Source organism: Loxodonta africana, chromosome 3, assembly GCF_030014295.1.
Source record: "Loxodonta africana isolate mLoxAfr1 chromosome 3, mLoxAfr1.hap2, whole genome shotgun sequence".
NCBI classification, from domain to species: Eukaryota; Metazoa; Chordata; class Mammalia; order Proboscidea; family Elephantidae; genus Loxodonta; species Loxodonta africana.
In genome coordinates this window covers 22,281,416-22,303,676 of record NC_087344.1, presented here as the reverse complement: position 1 = coordinate 22,303,676, position 22,261 = coordinate 22,281,416, and the positions used below count along the sequence as shown (strand labels likewise).

General features: G+C 38.7%; 1 protein-coding gene across 1 annotated transcript; it reads left to right on the top strand.

Moving 5' to 3' along the window:
* Positions 1 to 9,046: 9,046 nt before the first annotated feature.
* LOC100665862 (olfactory receptor 7E178-like) lies at positions 9,047 to 11,059 on the top strand. The gene has a single exon (XM_003423541.3). It carries the CDS (start codon positions 10,063 to 10,065, stop codon positions 10,891 to 10,893), a length of 831 nt encoding a protein of 276 aa, XP_003423589.2. The 5' UTR covers positions 9,047 to 10,062; the 3' UTR covers positions 10,894 to 11,059.
* The last annotated feature ends 11,202 nt before the right edge of the window (positions 11,060 to 22,261 follow it).

Sequence of the window (22,261 nt, the reverse complement as noted above, 5' to 3'; positions counted from 1 at the left end):
TAATTCAACAGGAAGTGCCTCAGTTTTTCGTGGTATTGAATTTCATCAATAAATCAGCTACTTTGACAATTATTCCAACTCAGGTTAGAAAACCATGATTGCATATTAACTGCCAGACTTCCAGTGAATGAAAGATATAAGACTCAGACCTTATTCTCCTAACTCCCATCTGAGGCCCTGTCCCCACCATCAGAGCTGAATGAGTGTTTTTGTTTTCAAACTTGGTTTGGTTAAAGATGGGCAAAGAGAGGCAGAAGCATCAATTCCTCCTCTTGGGATCTGGTGAGTTCATCTGGAATTAGTTGTAAGGTTGTGGTTTTCAAGAGTCTTTGTGAGATGGATATTGTGGTTCACAGGGTTTTCTGTGGGTAGCAATTCATTTTACAGCCCACTTTTGAAATCTGAGATATGTAAATATTATTCCCTGTACAGATGGGAATTTCACGTAGAGCTATCATGGAATGATGACTATTACTACCTAGACCAGAGATATTTGTGATTGTATAACTTGTGGCACAATTTTTATGCACTTGGTTTTTAAATGAAAAGTCGATGGTCCGAACCCTCCAGCAGTTCCACAGGAGAAAGATGTGGCAGTCTGTTTCGGTAAAGATTACAGGCTTGGAAGCTCTATGGGTCAGTTGTACTCTCTTCTACAGGGTCCCTATGAGCCATAGTCAACTCAACAGCAACAGGTGATACCTTGACAATAAGAGCATGTAGTTGATTTTTTCTACTGGGAAAGCAAAGGTTGACAATTAATGGAAAAATCGAACACACATTGGTTGCCACAACTCAAACAATTATCCTTCATTCATATCTCTTATAGAAATTCTCACTTCTGTGAATTGACAGGCACAAAAATTTTCATAGAATTGTCCGAATAAGAAATTGAAATATAAAATTAAGTTCATCCCTCAAGTGATGCTAAGTATTACTTTAACTAGATTTTAACCAGATGGATGTGCTTCACAGAGAGACTTAAAATACAACGTTTGGTAAATGACATTTCAAGGACAGTACATGTAGTATGATACTATTTAGGTAAGTTTTTAAGAAAACTATTTATAGAAACATTGTCAGGTAAATTTTCCCCCTAAATTCACGTCAGTGGTTTCCTTTGGGGACGTATGTTCTGTAGAATGGCATCAGCAGGTGTAGAAGGAAAGTTAAATGTTAATGGGAATATTTTAAATGCATATAAAGTATGAATTCTGAAGCAAATATCATTAAACATGTACATATTTCATATGGGCAGTGGGTATCAATGATAGTAGTAATAGTTAACCTTAATGGAGCATTTACTCAGTGCATGGCAGTATTCTAAGGCAGTGATTCACACTTGGCATACATTAGCATCATCACGGGCCTCATATATTTGGATTCTGATTTAACTGGCTCTAGGCTGAGGTTACTGCAGCACCATATTTTAAGAAATCTGCAGGTAATTGTAATGATCAACCAGGGTTGAGAACTACTACACACACATACACACACATACCTGTACCAGGTGCTGCCAAATTGACTCCAACTCATGGTGACCCCATGTATGTCAGAGTAGAAGTGTGCTTCATTGGGTTTTCAATGGCTGATTTTTCAGAAGTAAAATTTGATTTCTCTTCTGAGACACCTCTGGGTGGATTTGAAACTCCAACCTTTTCGTTAGCAACCAAGTGTGTTAACCTTTTGCACAATCCAAAAATGTAAGTATATTATTTAATTTAATTTCTTACAACAACTCTACCTATAAGGTAGTTTCCATTATCCCCATTTTACAGATGAGAAAACGCCCAGGTATTCATGATATTATTCTCTGTGCTTTATCTTTTTGCATTTTCCCCAACTACGTCATATTGTTAACCTGCCAAGAGAATTGAGGAATTGAGGTACTTTCAGAGATCCAAATTTAGAATTGCAATCCCCCTTCCTGGAAGGATTAACTTGGAAAGCTATGAACTAGGCATGAGATGGCTGGGTTTCAGATCAGCACTGGGACCTTTCCTGGTCCTGAATCCCTCAACCGTAAATCTACTGGGTTGGTTTTGATGAAAAAAACAAGTTCTTGAAATGTTTAAGTTTAGAAACATAGTTAAGCACTTTTACCAAGCCTCTGAAAATGGTGACAAGAACAAAAAGTGGACTATAAGATATTTTCCTGAGATCATACAGGAAACTCTGCATAAAATGAAAAGAAAATGAAAGAATGAGAACAGTGCTCATTAGCAGTTAATTACTGTTAATTATTGACAGGGGTGTTGCACTATCATTTTGGATCAGCGATGTTGTATGAATTTGTGAATTTAACAAAAGCATATTTATCAAAACGTGAAATCCACTAAAGGCAAAGGTTAGGATTTATACTTAAGAAGACGTTTCAGAGACAACTCACACATTAGAGGGAGCATTTACTTCCAAGGAGGATGCATGTCAGAATAGGAAACAATGATGAGAACTCAGGTAAAATAAAATGCTTCTAATAAAATGCATACTTGATTAAGAAAGTCCCTGGGTGTTGCAAATGGTTAAGCTCTTGGCAACTAACCAAAAGGCTGATGTTGAAGCCCACCCAGTGACTCCACAGGACAAAGACCTGGCGGCCTGTTCTTGTAATGCTTACAGCTTAGGAAATCATGTGGGGTAGCTCTACTCTGTCACATGAGGTAGCTATGAGTCAGAATCGACTCGATGGCACCTAACAACAACTAACTGAAAAGTTGGCAGTTTGAACTCACCCAGCGGCACCTCGGAAGAGAGGTCTGGCGATGTCCTTCTGTAACGTTTACAGGCAGGGTGAGTTTTAAGAGCAGTCAAACATTCAAAAACAGGACAGACATTTTATTACATAGCTCTTATAGGGTGTTTATAAATAGCCCAAATCAAAGGAATTTATTAAGCTGCATTTTGAAAAATAAAATACATTTGAAGCATTTCCTGTTGAAAATCAAAAATCACAGCTTTCAGTATGAATTACACCTCAACATAAAGAAAACAAAAATCCTCACAAGAGGACCAATAAGTAACTTCATGATAAATGAAGAAAAGATTGAAGATTGAAGTTGTCAAGGATTTCATTTTACTTGGATTCACAATCAACACCCATGGAAGCAGCAGTCAAGAAATCAAAAGAATTACTGCATTGGGCAAATCTGCTGCAAAAGGCCTCTTTAAAAGCAAAGAAAGATGTTAACTTGAAGACTAAGGTGCCCCTGACCCAAGCCATGGTGTTTTCAATCACCTCATATGCATGTGAAAGCTGGACAAGGAATAAGGAAGACTGAAGAATTGGCACCTTTGAACGGTGGTGTTGGTGAAGGATATCGGGTATAACATGGGTTGCCAAAAGAACAAACAAATCTGTCTTGGAAGAAGTACAATCAGAATGCTCCTTAGAAGTAAGGATGGCTAAACTATGTCTCACATACTTTGAGCATGTTATCAGGAGGGATCAGTCCCTGGAGAAGGACGTTATGCTTGGTCAAGTAGAGGGCAAGCGAAAAAGAGACCCTCAACGAGATGGTTGGCAAAACGGCTGAAACAATGGGCTCAGGTATAACAATGATTGTGAGGATGGTGCAGGACTGGGTAGTTTTTTGCTCTATTGCACATAGGGTCACTATGATTTGGAACAGACCGGACGGCTCCTAACAACAATAGCTAATGCCCTTCAATTATACCAATTTTTTTTTTTCTTAAAGGAAGGACATTTCTTATTCCATGTTTCCTTCATAAAAAGTGGGATTATATATTACTTTATTGTTGTGAAAATATACATAAGACAACATTTGCTAATTCAACATTTTCCCACGTATAAGCAATGACACCAATTACATCACTCATATTGTGTAACCATCACCAATATCCATTGTGAAATTTTCAAAGCAGTGAAAAGAAACTCAGTGTTTCTTAATCAATGATTTCTGCTTTCCCCTTCCCTCACGCTGCTGGTCCAAAACCCCCAAACAAACAGAACAACCAAAAAAAACTAAAAGCCTTTGCCATTGAGTTGATTTCAATTTCTACACATTTGTCTATTTTAGGTATTTCATGTAAATTACATCATATAATATTTGTCCTTTTTTGATTGACTTACTTCACTCAGCATAGTGTTTGAAAGGTTTACTGATGTTGAAACATGTATCAGGACCCCCATTTCTTTTTATTGCTGACTAATATTCCATTGTATGCATATATGGGAGCCCTGGTGGCACAGTGGTTAAGTGTTCGGCTGCTAACCAAAAGGTCATTTTATTTCTTCATTCATCTGCTGTTGGACATTTAGGTTGTTTCTACCTTTTGAATACCGTGAATAGTCCTGAAATGCTTATTGGTGGACATGTGTCTGTTTGCATTGCTGCTTTCAATCTACTAGACTGTGAGCAAATAAATTTCTCTTTGTTAAAGCCATCCTCTTGTGCTATTTCTGTTATATCACCACTAGACGACTAAGACAGATTGAAGGAAGAGGTCCAAGCTTCCCTGAAGGCACTGGGGACAAATATGGCCCCAGGAATTGATGGAATACCAATTGAGATGTTTCAACAAATGGCAGCACTGGAGATGCTAACTTGCCTATGCCAAGAAATTTGGAAGACAGCTACCTGGCCAACCGACTGGAAGAGATCCATATTTGTACCCATTCCAAAGAAAGGTGACCCAACAGAAGGCAGAAATTATCCAGTAATATTATTAACCTCCAATCCAGTGCCGTTGAGTCAATTCCGACTCACAGTGACCCTATAGAACAGAGTAGAACTGCCTCATAGAGTTTCCAATGAGCGCCTGGTGGACATGCAAGTAAAATTTTGCTGCAGATAATTTAAAGGCAGTTGGAGCAGTACATCAACAGGAAACTGCCAGATATTTAAGCCAGATTTAGAAGAGGGCATGGAACAAGGCATATCATTGCTGATGTCAAATGTATGGTGGCTGAAAACAGAGATTACCAGAAAGATGTTTACTTGTGTTTTGTTGACTATGCGAAGGCATTCAACTGTGTGGATGTAATCGCGCTCATATGGAACCTGCAAATCGACCAAGAGGCAGTCGTTTGAACAGAAAAGGAGATACTGCATGGTTTAAAATCAGGAAAAGTGTGCATCAAGGTTGTACCCTTACACCAAACTTAGTCAATTATTTGCTGAACAAATAATCGGAAACACTAGATGAAATACAGAAGAATGCAGCTGCAGGATTGGAGGGAGACTTATTAACAACCTGGAACATGCAGCTGCCATATCCTTGCTTGCTGAAAGCAAGAGGATTTGAAGCATTTACTGATGAAAAGCAAAGACTACAGGCTTCAGTATGGATTACACCTCAACATAAAGAAAACAAAAATCCTCACAAATGGACCAATAATAACATCATGATCAACAGAGAAAAGATTGAGATTGTCAAGGATTTCCTTTTATTTGAGTCCACAAGCAACACCCATGGAAACAGCAGTCAAAAAATCAAAAGATGTATTGCACTGGGCAAGTCTGCTGCAAAAGACCTCTTTAAAGTATTGAAAAGGAAAGATGTCACCTTGAGGACTAAGGTACACGTGACCCAAGCCATGGTGTTTTCTATCGCCCCACATGCATGGAAGAGCTGAACAATGAATAAGGAAGACTGAAAAAGAATTGATGCCTTTGAATTGTACTGTTGGCAAAGAATATTGAATATACCATGGACTGCCAAAAGAGCGAACAAATTTGTCTTGGAAGAAGTACAACCAGAATGTTCCTTAGAAGCAAGGATGGCGAGACTATGTCTCACATACTTTGGACATGTGATCATGAGGGATCAGTCCCTGGAGAAGGACATCACGCTTAGTAAAGTAGAGGGTCAGTGAAAAAGAGAAAGACCCTCAATGAGATGGAATGACACAGCGGCTGCAAGAATGGGCTGAAGCATAGTAACAATTGTGAGGATGGCGCGAACTGGGCCATTGTTTAGTTTTGTTGTGCATGGGGTCGCTATGGGTTAGAACTGACTCGAAGGCACCTAACAACCAGAACAACAGGGTGGTGCAGTGTTTAAGAGCTCAGGCTTTCTTCTAACCAAAAGGTTGGCAGTTCAAGTCCACCAACCACTCCTCGGAAACCCTATGGGGCAATTCTAGTCTGTCTTATAGGGCTGCTATTTGTTGGAATCATCTGGATGGCAATGGGTTCATTAATAATGGCCAGTGAAAGGAGCTCTGGTGATGCAGTAGTTAGGTGCTCAGCTGCTAACAAAAAGGTTGGCAGTTCAAACCCACCTAGATGCTCCAAGATAGAAATACATGAAAATCTCCTCCTAGAACACCCTATGGGACAGTTCTACCCTATTATGTGGGGTTGCTATGAGTTGAAATACAGTTGACAGAACATAAGAACAAAAATAATAATGGCTAATGAAGTCAGCCAACTTTTCATGTGCTTGTTAGCCATTTTTACATCCAAGGCTTTTACCTATTTTTCGATTGGGTTGTTTGTCTTTTTTTTGTTAAATTGTAGCAGCTCTTTATATATTCTATCTATTAAGTCCTTATCTGATATATGATTCCCCAAAATTTTCTCCCAGTCTATAGGTTATCGCTTCACTTTATTGATAAAGTCCTTTGACGCACAGAAGTTTTTAATTTTCACAAGATCTCATTTATCTATTTTGTGTTTTGTTACTTGTGGTTTTGAGTCATATCTAAGAATCTGTTGTTGCACACTAGCTCCTGAAGAATTATCCCTATGATTTTATCTGAGAATTTTATGGTGTTGAGTCTAATTTTTAGGCCTTTGATCCATTTTGAGTTAGTTTTCACATATGGTGTGAGGTATGGGTCTAACATTCTTTCGCATGTGGAAATCCAGTGGTCCCAGCACTATTTACTAAAGGGAATATTCCTTTCCAATTTCATGGATTTAATAACCTTCTCAAAGATTAATCAACATAGATATGTGTGCTTATATCTCAGCTCTCCATTCTATTCCATTGATCTACATGTCTGTCATTATACCAGCACCAGATTGTTTTGATTACTGTAGCTTTTGAGATTGGGAAGCGTGAGTCATCCTACTCTGTTCTTTTTTTTCGATATTGCTTGGGCTATATAAATTTGAGGATTGGCTCCATTTCTACAAAATAGGTGTTAGAATTTTTTTAGGCATTGCATTGAATCTACAGATTGCTTTAGGTAGTATTGGCATCTTGACGATATTAAGCCTTCTGATCCATGAGCATGGAATGTCCTTCCATTTATGTGGATGATCTTTAACTTCTTTCAGTAGTATTTACCCTTTTCAGTATACAAGTCTTTCACCTTTATGTTGTTAGGTGCCTTCGAGTCAGTTCTGACTCATAGTGGCCCTATGCACAACAGAATGAAACACTGCCCGGTCCTGCACCATCCTCACAATTGTTGTTATGCTTGAGCCCATCGTTGCAGCCACTGTGTCAATCCACCTCACTGAGGGCCTTCCTCTTTTCTGCCAACCCTGTACTTTACCAAGCATGATGTCCTTCCCCAGGGACTGATCCCTCCTGACAATGCGTCCAAAAGTATGTAAGATGCAGACTTGCCATCCTTGCTTCTAAGGGGGCATTCTAGTTGTATTTCTTCCAAGACAGATTTAGTCGTTCTTTTAGCAGTCCATGGTATATTCTTTGCCAATGCCACAATTCAAAGGCGTCCATTCTTCTTTGGTCTTCCTTATTCATTGTCCAGCTTTCACATACATGTGATGTGATCGAAAACACCATGGCTTGAGTCAGGCGCACCTTAGTCTGCAAGATGATGTCTTTGCTTTTCAACACTCTACAGAGGTCTTTTGCAGCAGATTTGCCCAATGCAATGCGTTTTGTGTTTCCTTGACTGCTGCTTCCATGGCTGTTGATTGTGGATCCAAGTCAAATGAAATCCTTGACAATTTCAGTCTTTTCTCCATTTATCATGATGTGGCTTATTGGTCCAGTTGTGAGGATTTTTGTTTTCTTTATGTTGAGGTGTTATCCACACTGAAGGCTGAGGTCTTTGATCTTCATTAGTAAGTGCTTCAAGACCTCTTCACTTTCAGCAAGCAAGTTCGTGTCATCTGCATAACCAGGTTGTTAATGAGTCTTCTTCCAATCCTGATGCCCTGTTCTTCTTCATATTGTCCAGCTTCTCGGATTATTTGCTCTGCATACAGATTGAGTGGGTATGGTGAAAGAATACAACCCTGAGGCACACCTTTCCTGACTTTAAATCATGCAGTAACCTCTTGTTCTGTCTGAACAACTGCCTCTGATCTATGTACAGGCTCCTCATGCGCACAATTAAGTGTTCTGGAATTTCCGTTCTTCCAATGTTATCCATAATTTGTTATGATCCACACAGTCAATCCTTCTGGTATTCTCTGCTTTCAGCCAAGATCCATCTGACATTACCTTTACAGTTAAATTTATTCCTAAGCATTTTATTCTTTTAGGTGCTGTTTAAATAGAATTGTTTCCTTTCAGATTGTTGGCTCCTGGTGTGTAAAAACTTAACTGATTTTTCTGTGTTGACCTCATATTCTGTCACTTTGCTGAATTCATTTATTGTGGATCTTCGGGGTACAGAAAGTCCCTCAGTTGTGAACTTGCAACTTATAGACAACTTGTAATTGCCCTTTAACGGTATTTAAATTTGTTCTCACTTTGAAATGATTGAACCAGCCCCTAGTCACAACAAATTCTTTGTGATGATCACCTTCACTTGCTGCATGTGCAGCTTTTAGATCATGGGACAGGCTTGGAGCTTTTTCTTGCACTAAAGTAAGGCTAAATAAGAATAATGCATCTGTTCCAGCTTACCTACAAATTCAGCTTAAAGACACACAGGAACAGATCTTGTTTCTAACTGGTGGACTGCCTCTATGCTATAAATAGGAAAGCTAGGTACAAAAACAGAGGCCTTTTATTTCTTTTCTTGCCTAATTGCTCCAGTTAGAACTTCCGTTACAACATCGAATAGCAATGGTGAGAGCAGGTGTTGGATTTTGTCAAAATCCTTTTCTACCTTGAATGAGATGATCATGTGATTCTTTGCCTTTGTTCTGGAAACCCTGGTGGTGTAGTGGTTAAGTGCGGCAGCTGTTAACCAAAGGGTCAGCAGTTCGAATCTGCCAGACGCTCCTTGGAAACTCTATGGGGCAGTTCTACTCTGTCCTATAGGGTCGGAATCGACTCGATGTCACTGGGTTTGGTTTGTTTTTTTTGGTTTGCCTTTGTTCTATTGGTGTGGCATATTCCATTGACTGACTTTCTAATGTTGAAATCATCTTGCATTCCTGGGATAAATTCCACTTGATCATGGTATATAACCCTTTTCATGTGCTTATGGATTCAGTTTGCTAGTATTTTATTGGGGATATTTGTTTCCATATTTATCAGAGATATTGATCTGTAGTTTTCTTTTCTCATGGGGTCTTTATCTAGTTTTGGTACCAGGGTGGTGCTAGCCTCATAGGATGAATTAGGGAGAGTTCTCTCCTCATCTATTTTTTGGAAATGCTGAAGAAAAATTGTCATCATTTGTTCTATAAATGTTTGGTAGAATTCTCCAGTGATGCCCTCTGGTTCTGGACTTTTCTGTATTGGGAGGCTTTTGATATTTCTTTGATCTGTTCTCTCATTATGTGTCTGTTGGAGTCTTGTCTTTCTTCTAGAATTAATTATTTTATTCACTTTATGAATTTCTTTCTGTAAATGTCTTTGATCTTCTAACATTCTTCAGTTAAGTGTCTCCAAAGTGGGTTTGTATAGAAAAGAGTGAATAGCACTGAAACCAATGAGGAAAGAGTTCTAGGAAGAATAGTTTTGCCACAATTGACAAGTGTTGCTGAAAGGAGTGTATGGTATTATGTGTGAATGCTTTACTTGTGAAATTCCTGAATTCAAAATATAGACAAGAGTTGGGTGTCTGTATTCTTGTTTCCTTTTACCAGTCTTTTTGTACTTTCCCAAAGGTGTCTCTGCAACGTGGACCCACAGAATCTAACAAGTGTTTCTGAATTCCTCTTGCTGGGCCTCTCACAGGATCCAGAACTGCAGCCCCTCCTCTTTGGAATATTTCTGTCCATGTACCTGGTCTCTGTGCTTGGGAACCTTCTCATTATCTTGGCTGTGAACTCTGACCCCCACCTTCACACCTCCATGTACTTCTTCCTCTCCATCCTATCCCTGGATGACATGGGTTTCACCTCTGCCACAATTCCAAAGATGCTTATGGATATCCATACACACCACAGAATCATCTCCTATGTTAACTGCCTGATTCAGTTGTCTTTGTTTAGTTTTTTTGGATGTATGGACAATCTACTTCTTATGGTGATGGCCTATGATCGGTTTGTAGCCATCTGTCATCCCCTTCACTACCCAGTCATCATGAACCCCCACCTCTGTGACTTGCTGGTTTTGGTGTCTTTTTTTTTCAGCCTTTTGCACTCTCAGCTACACTGCTTGATGGTGTCACAATTCACCTTCTGCACAGAAGTGGAAATTCCTCATTCCTTCTGTGACCCTTCTCAACTCACCAACCTTTCCTGTTCTGACGCCACCACCAAAAACATGCTTGTGTACATTATTGGTGCCATCTTTGCAGGCATTCCAGTCTCAGTGATCCTTTTCTCTTATACTAGAATTGTTTCTTCCATTCTGAGAATCCCATCATCAGGTGGGAAGTATAAAGCTTTCTCTACCTGTGGTTCTCATCTGTCAGTCGTTTGCTTATTTTATGGAACAGGCATTGGAGCAAACCTGAGTTCAGCTGTCTCACCTTCTCTCAGGAGTGGTGCAGTGGCCTCAGTGATGTACTCCGTGGTCACCCCCATGTTGAACCCCTTCATCTACAGCCTGAGGAACAGGGATATCAAGAGGGCCCTGCAGAGGCTCCTCAGCCAACCAGCATAATGTCAATACCTGTGCCATCATTTTTGGTCTATGGATTAGAATAGGCAGAAAACCAAACATGTGGAACTAGAAAGTATTCTGCTTTTGTCACATAATTTTTGTAGATATCATTGTTTTCATTCCTCTTGATGTGTCGTATCACAGTATTTCTTAATTGGCACATTTTTGGGGGATTTAGGGGATGTTCTGGAATCTGTGGTACATCATAATAAATATCCAATTGAGTCCGATAACACATATGGAGCCTTCTGTATTTATTACCTATGACACAGGCATCTCAAAGAATTGCACAACTTTTTTAAAATAAAAAATACAATCCACTACCCTTTCCACATGTCATGCTTATTGTCTGTACATCATTATCCATCTTATCTACTTATGTGGTCTAGGTGTATTGATGCTTGTTATTGGGCCTCAAACTTGGGTTCATATTGGAATCATTCCGTGAGCTTTAAAGATATTCATGCCTGATTTGCACCACCAGAGATTCTGATTTATTTAGACTGAGGTGTGTGGAGAGCCAGATTTTTCAAAGCACTCCAGGAGGTACCAGTGGGCAGCCAAGGTCAGAGACTACTTATCTAAGTGAGACTGTTGTTCAATGACTAATATGCCTTGGATCCTTTATTCTTCATGAGCAGATGCTGAAGACCTTAAAGCAATCAGAGCTCACAAGGGGGAAGATACGAAAGAACTTCAGGCAATGTGGTGTTTTTTTAATGTCAATGGTAACATTTCTTCAAGTATATTCTCCCACCCTACCACAGAGCTGGTCATATGTGGTGGATATTAAACCCTTGTCACTCTGCTCCAAACTCACCTTTCTATGCTATACTTTATGATGCCAAAGTAGAAATGTCCAATCCCTGCTCTAGTTTTCCTTCTGACGCTCTTGCAATGTTCTTCCAATAGTTGTTCATAAAGATCACAAACCCCAAAAAGTCAACCTTTTCACTATACTTCTTATCTTTCAGCATGGTTACTACTTCCTGTAGGCGCTAGCTCAGTGTTACCCCACTTTTTCTTTTATGCCTTTCAGTCTTTCAATACCTATTTACCTAATTACCTATATTAAATGATTTTCATTAAAATTACTAGTGTGTTTTCTTGATTGAGCCCTGACTGATAGATTGTAACATGGAGAGTAAAAGTATGTCATCACGTGTCTGCAGTTGTTGTTCTTAGGTGTTGTGGAGTCAGCTCCAACTCATAGTGACCCTATACACAGCAGAACAAAACACTGCCCAGTCCTACACAATCCTCACTATCTTTGTTAAGTTTGAGCCCATTGTTGCAGCCACTGTGTCAATTCGTTTGTCAATGGTCTTTCTCTTTTTCATTGACCCTCTACCAAGCATGATGTCCTTCTCCAAAGACCTGTCCCTCCTGATAACATGTCCAAAATACATAAGATGAAGTCTCACCATCCTAGCTTCTAGTGAGCATTCTGGCTGTACTTCTTCCAAGACAGATTTGATCACTCTTTCAGCAGTCGATGGTATATTCAATATTCTTTGCTAACATCATAATGCAAATGTATCAATTATTGTTTTGTCTTCCTTATTTTTTGTCCAGCTTTTGCATGTATATGAGACAATTACAAAATAAAATGGCTTGGATCAGGCACATATTAGTCCTTAAAGTGACATCTTTGCTTTTCTACACTTTAAAGAGGACTTTTGCAGCAGATTTGTACAATGAAATACGTTGTTTGATTTCTTGACTACTGCTTCCATAGGTGCAGATTCAAGTAAAATGTCGTACTTGACAACTTCAATATTTTCTTCATTATCTTGATGTTGCTTATTGGTCCAACTGTGAGGATTTTTGTTTTCTTTATATTGAGATGTAATCCAAACTGAAGGCTATAGTCTTTGATCTTCATGAGTGTGCTTCAAGTCTTCTTTACTTTCAGATAGCAAGGCTGTGTCATCTGCGTATTATAGGTTGTTAATGAGTCTGCCACCAAAGAATGCCTCATTCTTTCTCAGATAGTCTAGCTTCTTGGATCATTTGCTCAGCATACAGATTGAATAGGTATGGTGAAAGGATACAACCCTGTTGCACACCTTTCTTGATATTAAACTACACAATATCCCCTTACTCTGTTCTAACAACTGCCTCTTGTTCTATGTGGAGGTTCTGAATGAGCACAGTTAATTGTTCTGGAATTCCCACTCTCTGAAATGTTATCTATAATTTGTTATGATCCACACAGTCAAATGCCTTTGCATAGTCAATAAAATACAGGTGAATATCTTTCTAGTATTCTCTGTTCTCATCCAAGATCCATTTTACCTCAGCAATGCTATACCTCGTTACATGTCCTCTTCTTAATCCAGCTTGATTTTCTTGAGGTTTCTTGTTGATATGTTGCTGCAACTGCTTTTGAAATATCTTTAGCAATATTTTACTTGTGTGTGTGATGTTAATGATATTGTTCAATAAATTTCACATTCTGTTGGATCACCTTTCTTTGGAATGGGCACGAAAGGGATATCTTCCAGTCAGTTAACCAGGTAGCTCTCTATCAAATTTCTTGGTATAGACAAATGTATGATTCCAGCCTTACAACCGTCTCAATTGGAATTCCTTCAATTCCTGGAGCTTGTTTTTTGCCAGTGCCTTCAGTATAGCTTTGACTTCTCTTAGTCATCTAGTGCTGCTATAACAGAAATACCACAAGTGTATGGTTTAACAAAGAGAAACTTCTTTTCTCACAGTCTAGTAGGCTAGAAGTCCAAATTCAGGGTGTCAGCTCCAGGGGAAGGCTTTCTCTCTCTGTCGGTTCTGGACGAAGATCCTTCATATCAGTCTTTCCCTGAACTAGGAGCTTCTTTGCACAGGAATCCCAGTTCCAAAGAACGCACTCTGCTCCAGGCAGTGATTATTTTCTTCATTTCTTACTGCTTGAGAAATGCTGAGCATGTTCTTCCCTTTTGGTTCTCTAACTCCAGGTCTTTGCACATTTCATTATAATACTTTACTTTGTCTTCTTGAGCTGCTCTTTGAAACCTTCTTTCTGCAGTGGGAAGATTATAAAAGTGCATCTGAATAAGGGTGGTTGTGAATCATATGCCTTTGTCAAGAATATACAACTGGGGTTTAAGTTGTATATTTCCAGTTGCTGTGTGACTCTAATGGTACCCAAGGATCATTATTATGAATAAATTCAAATTTATCTTTCTTTTCTTTATTCTAGGACAGCAAAGAGTCATGTCTTAAGCAAAGGGAGGCTCATTCTTTAGTAATAGCCTCATTGGGAATCCACTTTGTAATACTACTTCCCTGTCTCCTGTCGTGATGAAGTCTTGGGGCTCCTATAGTCATTTATCTTTCCTTTACAGGGATTTTACAGGTGCCACAACAGGTTCCTGATGCAGTGCTGTGGGCTCTGAAAATGTGTGCAGTAAGTCGTTTTATATTACTCCGCATTTTACCCCTAAGCTTAATCTGCAAGCAATTTCTCTAATGAGGAAATTTGGTGCCCAATATATGATTTAACCTAAATGCTTGTCAAACGATCTTACAATCTTATCCTTATAGAAGGAGTCCTTATGCGGTTTAAAGGCAGGTACTGAATATTAATGGTCTATATACTCAAAATATACCTTAGATTTGGTACATCTGCACTTTGCTTAATGTCGAATAAATTGTTCACTGACTGAAGAAGAAGTGAAGACATTTTGATATTGATACATGAAGTATCAGACCTTCTATATAGATCTCTAGTAACTCCTGAGAGAATAAACATATGCTTTGTTTTTTTCTATTATTATGAACATTCAATGTCATCAACACTTTTCAGTTTAATAGAAGAGGTGATATTAAGTATCCCAGAATAATGGGTGGATTTTGGTAAGTTGTACAAATAACACTACCACCAGTTGCCATTGAGTTGATTCCAGCTCGTGATGACCCCATGTGTCTGAGTAGAACTGTGATCCATAGCGTTTTCAATGGATGATTTTTCAGAAGTAGATCACCAGGCCTTTCTTCCATGGCACCTCTGGGTGGACTTGCATTTACAACCTTTTTTTTTTTTTTTTTTTTACCAGTCAAGCATGTGAATTGTTTGCACCACCCAAGGACTCCAAAATAATCATAAGAGGGGTGTTAATGATAAGGCGAGGATAATGGAGAGAATGATGATGTAACTACATTAACAGGAAGCTTTATTGAGGGCTTCCGAGTGCTTTTTTCTGAGTAAAAAGCTTCATTCATGTAACTTGTTTTCTTGCATCGGTGCCATCACGCACATTACTGTCATTTTACAGATGAGGACAGGAACAGAGCCTTTTTACGTAACTATACCCAGTCATGGAATAGAAAGGGATGAAGCCAGTTTTGAATCTGGAGAGTCTGACCCCAGATACAGAGCACTGAACCAATATTCTTTCTTGCCCACCCACTCTGCCATTTCCCTTCCCTGGTCAGTGCAGTCTATTCGTTGTGCTCTTCCACCGAGTGTCCCTTTTTGCTTCAACTACTGGAAGGATAGCTGAGATCACAGGTGATTATCACAGAAAGAGTTGGCAGATAATAATTCTGGGCTGACCTCTCTCTTTCCCCTATTTACCTGGGTTTTGTCTCAGCTATTCACCTCCTTATGCATTCTGGTAATTTTATCCTCTCAATCTCAAAAGAGACTTTACTCAGAGTCTTAAATTCCAAGTCTAGTCAGGTAACTGGGATCAATTAAAAGTTATAGCTTCTATATACCTTCGATTAAAACCTCTGGGCCTAAATAACTTGGCTTTTGTGATCCATAAGATTTTCATTGGCTGATTTTCAGAAGAAGATTGCCAGGCTTTTCTTCCTCCTCTCTCTTAGTCTGGAAGCTTCAGTGAAATTTGTTCCACATCATAGCAACACTCAAGCCCCCACTTACAGGCGGGTGGTGGCTGCACATGAGGTGCCCTGGCTGAGCATTTTACCTGTATCTCCCACATGGGAAGCGAGAATTCTACTACTCAACTACCAAAGTCCTCCCTCACTGTTTCATATTGTCCTCTAATTTGAATGTTCTTCTTTTTTCTTGAAGACAGAAGGGACCTCAAATATTCCGTATGTTTCCTTCATAAAGATATTTTACTGCCTTTATGAATTCATTACCTTAAAATGTGCTTATTATTCTAACATTCTTAGGCCCAGTATCACTAAAGTGGGTGTGTATCAAAACAAATGCATAGCACAGAAACCAATGATGAAAGAATTCTGAGAAGAGTGCATTAGTCATGACGGAAAAATATTACTGAAGAAGATGTATGGTCATCGAATTTGGTACTTTAATTGTGAATTACTTGAATCCAAAATATAGACCCCCTGCTGGGTGCCTGTATACTTGCTTCCTTTTTAACAACCCTCTTTTCCTTTCCAAAATCTGTCTTATTTAGAATTTTCTCTTTAGAGATGTAAAACATAAGTGAGATACAGAAATAGTATCAGGTTTTTGGTATAGAAATCCTCATTCACCTTAAATTACTTGATTAATTTGCTGCAACTGATGATATAAAATCATTCACTGATTCTGCAAGTTATTAAGAAAAGAGTCTGAACTTCATATTAAGATCCCTACAATTTACCAGAGAGAAATGGGAATACAGGTGTGATTCCTCCTTTGAAGAGGAAGGGCCCTAACCCTTTTTTTCCTCATCCGTTAACTGATCAAGCCCCCAGAGATGGATCTCAGCAAGCTCAGTGAATTTTTTTCTCAAAACCATATGACTATACATTATTAGCTTGTGTCTTCAGCCCTTCAGAGTTGCCATCCCAGTCCAGCAGGCTACATACATGTGTCTCTTCCTGAGTCACTTATGACTGAGTCTCTCTTCCTGTCAGTCCTGATGAAGGAGCCTCAGACCTCATTACCCACCAGGCACTGGAGAAGCAGTGAATACATACTCCTTGGTCATGACTCAGTGGAGACACCATGCAGCCCAGTGATTGCTGAGGGAGACAGGAATGCAGGAGGGGTTGTCAAGAGCATTGTTTTTCATCATCACAACCAACAGCACAGTTGGGATAATCAGAATGGAGGGCCAGAACAACAAGTTTCAGCTAAGTGGCTCATGAAGTTTATGTTCTTTGCCCTGAGGATGTCTGAGGATACTTATTCAGACTTCTGCCCTTCTCTAACACCATTTCTAGCTTCCATAGGCATTACCCCCATCACAGCTGGAAATAAATCCCTCTAAACTCTCACCTAAGTGTTCCTAAATGATCATGAAGTTGAAGATGATGATGATGATGACAATAACTACAATATCATCAATCTATATTGGGAACTTCTGGTGTCAGGCTCTGAGCTATGTGTTATGTTGCTTTTTTTCATTTCATTTTGGGGGAAATATGTGTAGTATGATAGCATTTACATAAATTTTCAAGAAAACTCTCTACGGATATATAAACCAATACTAACATTATAGAAACATTGTCAGGTAAATGCCCCACTAAATTCGTTATAGTGGTGCCCTTGGGGAAACAGATATGCTAGAGAATGGGATCATGCAGAAATAGGAGGAAACTTAAATGTTATTGGTAATATTTTCCATGTCTATAAAATGTGAGTTCTGAAACAAATATTATTAGATATTTACATATTCATTATGTAGAGTGAATAATAGCTAAACTTAATGGAGCGTTTACTAAGGGAATGCCAGTATTCTCAGACAGTGATTCACAGCACTTGCTGTATCGTAGAATTGCCAAGAACTTCATGTGTAGGTATTCCGATTGAACTGGTTCTTGGATGTGGCTAGAGGATCAATATATTTTAAATTGGGTACTTAGAATGATCAACCGGAATTGGGAACTAGTATTCTAATATATATAGATACATTTTAATGTAATTTCTTACTACAACAACTGTATAAATTAGGTTTAATTATTACCCCCATTTAACAGTTGAGGTAACTTTCCAGGAGTTTGTGATACTGTACTCTGTACTTTTCTTTTTTGCACTTTTCCCAAATTATATCGTATTATGTCCTTTTAAGGAGAATGGGCATGAATTTAGGAGAATCACAGTCCCCTTACCAGGAAGGATTAATTTGAAAAGCAGTTAACTAGGCATTAGAAAGGTAGATTTTAGTACTGTTCTGGGATCTCACTTGGTCCTAAATTTTGGAATGTAAATATACTGGATGGATTTGAACAGAAACAAATGCTTTGAATGTTTAAGATTAGAAACATATTGAAGCACGTTTACTAAGCCTTTTCTAAAGCTGACAACAAAAGCAAACAATGGCCTCAAACACCAGAGGTTTCCTGTGTGGTGTGTGGTTGATACAAATATCCCTGCATAAAATGAAAATAAAATTAAAAATAAGAACAGAGCATTCATTGCTGTTATTGTTAGTTCCTACTCATCTCGACTCTATGTACAACAGAACGAAGCACTGCCCAGTCCTACAGCATTCTCATAATCTTTGTTATGCTTGAGCCCACTGTTGCAGCTAGAGTGTCAGTCCATCTTGTTGAGGGCCTTCCTCTTTTTTGCTGGCCCTCTACTTTACCAAGCATGATGTCCTTCTCCAGGGACTGATCCCTCCTGATAACATGTCCAAAGTATGTGTGACGAAGTGTTGTCATCCTTACTTCTAAGGAGCATTCTGGCTGTACTTCTTCCAAGACAGATTTGTTCATTCTTTTGACAGTTCATAGTATATTCAATATTCTTCATCCACACCTTATTTCAAAGGTATTGATTCTTCTTCAGTCTTCCTTATTCACTGTCCAGCTTTCACATGTTCACGAGGCGATTGAAAACACCATAGCTTGGGTCAGGCTCACCTTAGACTTCAAGGTAACATTTTTGATTTGCCCAATGCAACGCATCATTTGATTTCTTGACTGTTACTTCCATGGGTGTTGACTGTGGATCCAAGTAAAATGAAATCCTTAACAACTTCAATCTTTTTTCTGTTTATTATGATGTTGTTTTTTGCCCCAGTTTGAGGATTTTTATTTTCTTTGTGTTGATATGTAATCCATACTGAAGGCTGTTGTCTTTGATCTTCATCAGTAAGTATTTCAAGTCCTCTTCACTTTCAGTAAGCAAGGTTGTGTCATCTGCACACCACAAGTTGTTAAGGAGTCTTCCCCGAATCCTGATGACTCATTCTTCTTCATACAGTCCAGCTTTTTGGATTATTTGCCATCATAAAGGTTAGATAAGTATGGTGAAAGGGTACAACCCTGACCCACAACTTTCTTGACTTTAAATCATGCAGTATCCTCTTGTTCTGTTCAACAACTACCTCTTGATCTATGTACAGGTTCATCATGTGTACAATTTAGCATTCTGGAATTCCCGTTTTTCACAGTGTTATCCATAATTTGCTATGATCCACACTGTTGAATACCTTTGCATAGTCAATAAAACCCAAGTAAACATCTTTCTGGTATTCTCTGCTTTCAGCCAGGATCCATCTGACATCAGCAATGATATCTGTGGTTCCACATAATTTTCTGAACCCAGCTTGCATTTCTGGGAGTTTCCTGCTGATGTACTACTGCAGAAGCTTTTGAATGATCTTCAGCAAAATTTTACTTACATGTGATATTAATGATATTGTTCGATGATAGCTGCATTCGGTTGGATCACCTTTCTTTCGAATAGGTATAAATATAGATCTCTTCTAGTTGGTTGACCAGGTAGCTGTCTTCCAAATTTCTTGGCCTAGATAAGCAAGCACTTTCAGAGCTGCATCCATTTGTTGAAACATCTCAAATGGTATTCTGTCAACTCCTGGAGCCTTGTTTTTCGCCAATGCCTTCAGCGCAACTTGAACCTCTTCCTTCAGTACTATTGGTTCTTGATCGTGTGCTACCTCCTGAAATGGTTAAACATTGACCAATTCTTTTTGGTATAGTGACCCGGTGTATTCCTTCCATCTTCTTTTGATGCTTCCTATGTTGTTTAATATTTGATTTGATTCCTCTCTGTTCCATCAGGTGAGGTCCATGTGTATAATCACTCTTTTTGTTGTTTAAAAAAGGTATTTGCAATGACGAAGTCGTTGGTCTTGCAAAATTTTGTCTTGAGGTCTCTGGCATTGTTTCTTTCACCAAGGCCGTATTTTCTAACTATTGATCCATCTTCTTTGTTTCCAACTTTTGCATTCCATTCACCATTACTTATCAATGCATCCTGATTGAATAGAGTCATTTAATGTTGCAACTTGAGGCTTGAATTTTTCATTTCTTTCAGCTTGAGAAATGCAGAGCATGTTCTTCCCTTTTGGTTGTCTATCTCTAGGTCTTTGCACATTTCATTATAATACTTTGTCTTCTGGAGCTGCCCTTCGAAATCTTCTGTTCAGCTCTTTTACTTCATCATTTCTTCTGTTTGCTTTAGCTACTTCACATTCAAGAGCAATTTTCAGGGTCTCTTCTGACATCCATTTTGGACTTTTCTTTACTTCCTGTCTTCTTAATGACCTCTTACTCTCTTCATTTATGATGTCCTTGATGTCATTCTACAAGTCACTTGGCCTTTGGTCATTAGTGTTTTATGCATCAAATCTATTCTTGAGATGATCTGTAAACTCAGTTGGGATATACTCAAGGTCGTACTTTGGCTCTCATGGAGTTGTTCTAATTTCCTTCAGCTTCAGCTTGAACTTGCATATGACCAATTGATGGTTTGTTCTGCAGTTGTCCCCTGGCCTTGCTCCGGCTGATTTATTGTGACTTTCCATTGTCTCTTTCCACAGATGTAATTGATTTGATTTCTGTGTGTTCCATCAGGCGAGGTTCATGTGTATAATCAGTTTTTGTTGTTTAAAAAAGGTATTTGCAATGAAGAAGTCACTGGTCTTACAAAATTTTGTCTTGAGATCTCTGCATTGTTTCTGTCACCAAGGCCATATTTTTCAACTACTTATCCATCTTCGTTGTTTCCAACTTTTGCATTCCAATCACCATTGCTTATCAATGCATCCTGATTGCATGTTCAATCACGTTTAGACTGCAGAAGTTGGTAAATATCTTCAATTTCTTCTTCTTTGGCCTTAGTGGTTGGTGTGTAAATTTGAGTAATGGTCGTATTAACTGGTCTTTCTTGAAGGTGTAAGGATATTATCCTATCACAGCATTTACTTCAGAATAGATCTTGAAATGTTCTTTTTTGATGGTGAATACAATGCCATTCCTCTTCAAGCTGCCATTCCTGGCATAGTAGGCCATATGACTGTCTGATTTAAAATGGCCAATACCAGTCCATTTCTGCTTAGTAATGCCTAGGCTATCAGCTTTTATGCATTCCGTCTCATTTTTGATGGTTTCCAATTTTCCTAGATTCATACTTTGTACATTCTAGGTTTCGATTATTAATGGAAGTTTGCAGCTGTTTCTTTTCATTTTGAGTCATGCCACATCAGCAAATGAAAGTCCCAAAAGCTTAATTCCATCCACGTCATTAAGGTCAACTCCACTATGAGGAGGTAGTTCTTCCCCAGTCGTCTTCTGAGTACATTCCAACCTGATGGGCTCATCTTCTGGCACAGTATCAGACAATGTTCCACTGCTATTCATAAGATTTTTACTGGCTAATTCTTTTCATAAGTAGATAGGCAGGTCCTTTTCCTAGCCTGTCTTAGTTTGGAAGCTCAGTTGACTCAGTTTTCTATAGGTGACCTTGTTGGTTATTTGAATATTGGTGGCGTAGCTTCCAGCATCACAGCAACACACATACCCACACAATAAGACAAAATGACAGACACATGGGGGCATGTTCATTAGCAGTTAATTATTGTTTAATTGTCGATAGGGGAATGCACTGTATGTCATTTTGAATTTAACATTTGTGCATTTAACAAAAACATATTTATTAAAATGTGAATTCCACCAAAGCTAAAGGTTAAGGTTTATACCTGAAAATACTTTTAAAAGACAACCCACACAGTTGATATTACTCAGCTATAAAGAAAAATGAATTCTTGATAATTGGTACAACATGGGTGAATCTTGAAAACATTACGCTGAGTGAAATAAGTCAGCCACAAAAGGACAAATATTGTATGATTCCACTTGTATGGAATATGTAGCATAAGCAAGTGTATAAAAACCAAAAACCACAACAACAAAAAAAAAACCATTGCTGTCACATCAGTTGCAATTCATAGCAACTGTATAGAGACCAAATTTTATTAGTGGTTATCAGGGTGGATGGAAAAATTCATGAAGATAACTGTCATAAAAAAGCTATCTGATTAAGAATATTTGACTTTAATTTAGAATGCTTTTTCTGTGGTTCCTCCTTGTTGTGACTACTCTTCAGTGTCAGGATGTTGTTGTTGTTAGGTACCTCAGGATGAGGCAGAGGCAGTGCAGGGCCTAGGTGGGAGGGAGAAGCAAAAGGGAG

Excerpts from the sequence above, each read along its gene's own strand:
- LOC100665862 (XM_003423541.3), top strand. The coding sequence starts at position 10,063 with ATGTACCTGGTCTCTGTGCTTGGGAACCTTCTCATTATCTTGGCTGTG.